This window comes from Cucurbita moschata, unplaced genomic scaffold (genome assembly GCF_002738365.1).
Source record: "Cucurbita moschata cultivar Rifu unplaced genomic scaffold, Cmos_1.0 Cmo_Scf00004, whole genome shotgun sequence".
Taxonomy (NCBI): Eukaryota; Viridiplantae; Streptophyta; class Magnoliopsida; order Cucurbitales; family Cucurbitaceae; genus Cucurbita; species Cucurbita moschata.
Genome location: NW_019268520.1, coordinates 4752844 through 4759044, shown reverse-complemented (window position 1 = coordinate 4759044; position 6201 = coordinate 4752844). Strand labels below are relative to the sequence as shown.

General features: G+C 36.2%; 1 protein-coding gene across 1 annotated transcript; it reads left to right on the top strand.

Moving 5' to 3' along the window:
• Positions 1-1003: 1003 nt before the first annotated feature.
• LOC111441366 (probable protein S-acyltransferase 4) lies at positions 1004-5946 on the top strand. The gene is made up of 6 exons (XM_023078321.1): positions 1004-1711; positions 2445-2633; positions 3216-3524; positions 3633-3854; positions 4323-4861; positions 5579-5946. Exons 1-5 carry the CDS (start codon positions 1658-1660, stop codon positions 4851-4853), a joined length of 1305 nt encoding a protein of 434 aa, XP_022934089.1. The 5' UTR covers positions 1004-1657; the 3' UTR covers positions 4854-4861; positions 5579-5946.
• The last annotated feature ends 255 nt before the right edge of the window (positions 5947-6201 follow it).

Sequence of the window (6201 nt, the reverse complement as noted above, 5' to 3'; positions counted from 1 at the left end):
ACAACTTTTTTTTTAAAAAAAAAAAAAAAAAAAAAAAAACAAGAGACAACTTGGTGGAGTTTTTAAATTTGTTTTGTCTTGTTTATGTTATCTTTATTTGTTTATTAATATTTCTGTCTTTTTATTTATTTTATATTCATATTAAAAAAATGAACCCATCAAAATCAAGTATACCTGGAAATTATTGGATGATTATATGAATTTATTTGACTTCAATCCCTCCAACCCACTTACTTAAAAATATAATATTTTTATAACGGTTTCGTATGCAGTAATCGTATTCTTTGAACGGTACTATATGACCTTTTTAGAAGTTCTATTGTATCGTGGCATTTTTGTGGCAGTAGATTAGTGATTGTGCAGCGCTTATTCTAATCCAACGAACAAACGAGTTATGTCAAAATCGAATTTTGCAGAATTGTTGATGTATAGTCGAGCGTCCTGGACGAACATGACCAAGACATGTACCACACTTGATATTACCAAATTTTTTAAAGCGAATATCATCTTAGTGTAAAATATTATTAGATTAAACATAAATTTTTTGAAATACGAAAACTTAACTGACATATTTAGAAGCTAAAGTGATATAGATCAACAGTAATTGACCTATACGGTTCAAATTCTCAAACGTCATTTATTTATAAAAAAAACCCGTATAATCAAATATATTTAATTTTCATCATTTTCATATACAGAAAAATTAAAGGAATATAATAAAAATATTAATAAAATATCATTAATGTAGACTTTATATATTAATAAAAAATATAAAAATTCTAAAATTCTAAATTTTTTTAATATATACTTGTTTATCTTTAGGTTTTTTAAAAATTAATATAACATAGATACATATATCAATGGTCCAATCACAATTTGACACGTGTTAAATATTTTTGAATTTTTTGAAATTTGGATAAGGTGAAAAAAAAAGGGTAATATTCAAGGTAACTTGGCAGTGAAGCTACCAGTACGAAGTCGTGAGTCCTGAATGATAATAAAGAAAGAAGCGTGAGGCTATGTGACAGCACGTTTCATGATTCGAATGATGGAGGCAGCAAAGTTCAAAAGCTTTGCCGATTCCCATTATTATTTTTATGCGCTTTCGATTCCCAAACGACAAAGAATGTTGGGTACGTCGTGCGCAAATGCCGCGAGAAATTGAAACTTCCGCCCGTTACATCAATGCTACTAACCCCATTTGATCGATTTCACAAACAGAGAGAGCGAGGGAGAGCGAGGCTGTGAGGAACCTCTCTTGGGTTACTCCGCGTTCTTCCGAAATCTGGAAATCGATTCATTTCACGAGCGGAGCGGCTCAGCTGGTTTTTGATCGAAAAACCTCCGAACCCATTTCCTCTCCTTCCCTCTCTCTCTCTCTCTCTCTCTCTCTCTCTCTCTATTTCGTTCTAAGATTCAACCCTTTGTTCTTCTCTTCTCTCACGTGTCCGCACGTCGTTTCGTTGAAAAAAAATCGACCCCAAAAGGGGGAGTTCTTGATTTCTTGAATCATGCTTTGATTTGGGTTTGGCTGGGGGTGGGGTGTCTGTTTTTCCATGGATCTTTTGGTGAACGAATAAGAGCGGGCTGTGTTTTTTCCTCCTTGGTTTTGGGTATAGGATTGTCCGAGTTGGGTGGATCGTTCACCGGACTCGGTATGGCCCCGCTGAAGAAACCCAGAAGAGTTTACCAAGTTTGGAGGGGAAGTAATGTGAGCTCTTACCCTTTCTTTTTGTTTTTGTTGATGGGTTTGTTTTCAATTCATTATTTGATTGATTCGACGTTTGCAATTTGAGATAGTGTTTGATGTATCAGTACCATTGTTTCTTTCTTTACAATTGTCTGATGTTGTTCTAGTTCATCTTGATGACTGTTTACGAGCTGAGAATGTTGATGGAAAATCTAAGTTGTATGTGAGAGTGTTGATATTCATGTAAACAGAAATAACTAGTAGAATTCTTCTGTATTTCATGATCAGATACCTTGTTTGTTTGATTTTTTTAATCAAATAGTGTAGATCATTTTCCTAGAACTAATAGCTGAGCGCTAGGATATAAAACATTATATGAGAATATGATTCCTAGCTCCCCAATGGTACGACATTGTCCACTTTGAGCATAAGCTCTCGTGGCTTTGCTTTTGGTTTTCCCAAAAAGCCTCGTGCTAATGGAGATAGTGTTCCGTACTTATAAACTCATGATCTTCCTCTTAATTAGTCAATGTGGGACTACTCCTCTCGATCATCCTCAACACTTATCGCTTAAATACTTAAGGAGTTTGACGTTTCTTAAACTTCTGTGACTTTGAAGTCTTGATGGTTACAGTACCTTATGTATCATTTTTAGTGATGATAATATCATAAACATATACAAGTGGGGGAATGATACCTATATCTCTATACATACATACCCAAATTGATATCTCGTTTTTTCTTTGTCTTTCAGAGATTCTTCTGTGGTGGGAGATTGATATTTGGGCCTGACGTATCATCTCTGTTTCTCTCCATATGCCTTATTGCTTGTCCTGCAGTTGCTTTCTGCATAAAGATATTTTTGAAGATTCATAATGTGGAACCACCTGGGAACGCTCATTGGTATCCTGTATTATTTGGTGGTCTCAGTCTCACTTTTCTGGTGAGTTTTGATTTGATTGGACTTAAAATTGCCCCCAATACTTCTTTTATGCGGGCTACATGAATCTTGCTCTGTCATTCAATCTCTATCCCCAATCATAGCTTCTGCCATTCCTTGTTCTTTTCATAAATTCTTATGAGATTCCACATCGGTTGGAGGGGGGAACGAAGCATTCCTTATAAGGGTGTGGAAACCTCTCCTTAGCAGACGTGTTTTAAAACCGTGAGGTTGACGGTGATACGTAACAAGCCAAAATGGATAATATTTTCTGTATTTTTAGTAAGGTTGTCTATATAATTAGTGAGAAAGAGCTTGAAAGAAAGAAAGACGGAAGGATAGAAAACTATAGTCCATAGAGATTAGATAGTGTAGAATAATTCCTTCCATGACTTTCTTTTGTAATCTTCAGACTTTTTCGTTCTTTAGAGTTGTCATTATTCTTCTATGATTGTTGACGACTAACCAAAACCCGAAACCGAGCAGTGTATGTTGATAGCTCGACTTATTTAATTATGAAGATTTCATTGTTGTATAAGCAAAGAATCTCGCAACATTCTCACCCGTGAAGTAAACTATGTGCAGGATTTGATGTTTCTCTTCTTGACTTCTAGTAGAGATCCTGGAATACTGCCTCGAAATTCAAGACCTCTTGAATCAGATGAATCAGAAGACATGGCTACACCATCCATGGAATGGATCAATGGTAGAACCCCACATCTGAAAATCCCTCGAACTAAAGACGTGACGGTAAATGGTCATATAGTCAAAGTCAAGTACTGTGACACTTGTCTGTTTTATCGGCCGCCTCGTGCATCTCATTGTTCCATATGCAACAATTGTGTTCAGAGATTTGATCATCACTGTCCATGGGTTGGGCAGTGCATTGGAATAGTAAGTTATTCGTATGCTTAAAACAAAGTGAATAAGCTTTGGCTCAAACTTTATTTGCCTATCTTCGTTGGGCTCTAACTATTGAATCCATTGTTGTTACCGATGCAGCGTAATTATCGGTTCTTCTTCATGTTCATAACAACCTCAACTATCTTGTGTGTATACGTGTTGTCGTTTTCATTGTCTGTTCTTATTCATCATCAAGAATCCTTTTTCAAGGCTGTATCAAAAGATATCCTTTCAGATATTCTAGTAGTGTATTGCTTCATCGCCTTTTGGTTCGTCGGTGGCCTTTCGATATTCCATTCTTATCTTGTATGTACAAACCAGGTAATCTTCTTGTACTCAGCCGTTTGGATTAACAACTTATGCATAATATGATCTAACTTTCTAGAATCATATCTGCATATGGATCAAAATTTATATTTTGTAAGTTTCTAAGGCCAAAATGGTTGCAGAAGTCTTTTCAATAATGAATAAATAAGAAATAAAAGATTAGGAAGATGAACAAAAGAAAGCGGGGAAGAACAGCCCGAGCTATAGAGATTTTCTTTTCACGAAAGCTTTCGATATGGTTCTCGGGATGCCACAGTAGAGTTTAAAGATAATACAACATGAAATATGGTAAATAAGAAGAGAGAACAATTTAGTTTATTGTTGAGGAACTGTAAACTCCTCTTAGGCTGGTGCTTATTTTTTCCCTTCTGTTTATTCAAATGCTAGCTTACCTTGAATATTCTACTTGCTCGCATGGTCTGATAAAGTCACCTCAGCTTCTTTACATCTCTTTTAATACAGACTACCTACGAGAATTTTCGGTATCGGTATGACAAGAAGGAGAATCCATATAACAGGGGAATGATGATAAACCTTAGGGAAGTACTTTTCTCCAAGGTACCACCTTCATCAAATAAGTTCCGTTCTGTCGTCGAGGATGATCACATGATGGTGGCTGTTACTCCTAATCTTGAAGAAGGAATTCATAGCTCGAAGGAGAAGATTGATATTGAAAGGGGAACTAAGTTTATGGAGGATGAGGCCTTCCCGATCCCCGAGATATTGAGGAGGTTGGAATTTGATGATGATCTGGAAGATGATTTGAAGACTGTAGAAGGAGAAAGACCTCATGTTGATCCATTATTTACTCTCAACCAAGAAGTGAAGGAATTTGCAAAAAGTGCCCGTGATCGAACACCCGATCCTCAGCTAGTATTATCTATGGAAGATAGTGATGCAGTAGCCGTAGAAAGTTTCATCCTTGCTGGAGTAAACCTAGATGAGACCAAGGATGCAGATGACTCAGCTCAAGTTCAAGCTTCTAAGTTTTAGGCGTAAAGGTGAGCATCTTCCATTAACTAGTTGAGGTATGTTCAAATTGATCATTTCCTTTGGTTTATAGAAATACAATATCTAGTGAATATATATATGACAAATAAAGTGTCGGGCGCTCCACTACTTGCACTATGCTTGTAGCCTATGGCCTATCCCACTAATCTTTGGCGAGGTTGAAGGTCAACTCCACGAGATGGTGAGCGTTTGATTTTAAATTAGTAAGATTTCAATTAAGAGTTTGAGTGAGCCTACGACTTAGGAGGATGTCTCAAAACATCACCAAAGGTGTGGAGTATATAATATTTTCTTCGTGTTTACACAATTTTATGAAAACATTGATTAAGACTATGATCGCCCTTTAACTCGTTTCGAGACGCCATCGTGATGTATAGCCTTAATGACCTAGCTCACACACTCTTGACTTGACTCTCTCTTCAACCCCACTTCCTATTACAAGTAAATGACTTTTTAGCTGATGTTGCTCGTGTCATTTTCATTATATATGTTTGTATGCTAACATTATTCTATTATTCCAACCATCCGTCTCTCTTTGTCGAGATGGAACGGAGTTTTCATATAGTGTCTTGTTCAGTTATCTTTTGACAAAGTTGAGATCGTTTTGTATTACTCAACTTCAACCATTTCTCGGTGCGTTTCATGTCATCTACGAGTCTCTCTGGCCCTCATCAAAATTATGCTCACAAATTTGGGTGGTGCAACAGGTTACATTTTCAGAGGAGGCAGGGAAGAAGCAGTATGCATCTGTAAATGCTTGCTGCTTTGGTTAGAAGCTGTGAGAAATGGCTTAAGAAAGATAGTGATGTACTCTAGGTGTAGAAGCTTAATGAATGTTGACGAAGAACATCAAAGGCTCTATGGTGGATGAAGAATTTTCTGGTTCTCTTTGTTAGAAGTGTTGGTTGCTTTGCGTTTTCATGTATCTAAAGTGCTAAAGAATAAAGCTCAAATTCCACCTGCCAAAATCAGGTTTTCTTGAGACATCGATCCATTTTTTCTGGTTTTTTCTGCAACTTTTATGTTTCTTTGTCTGCTAAATCTGTTTGGTTTTATAAGAAACCTTTGATTTAAGGTAAGAAAATTGATTGTCTAGTTGGTTGACTTGTATGTTTGGTTTTCTTTACTTCTCTTTGTCCCCTAATCTCTCCTTAACTTCTCTAAAATTGGCCTTACCTTTGTCGTGAAACCTTTAAATTCAATTTCGTGAAGATTAAGGTTCACTAAGTTACTTTTGTCAAACCCAAGCTGTCTGTTATGATTACAACGATATATAGGCATCAAAAAACTCATGAATGAGGCCTTAAAACAACTTCAAACATTAGAAAAA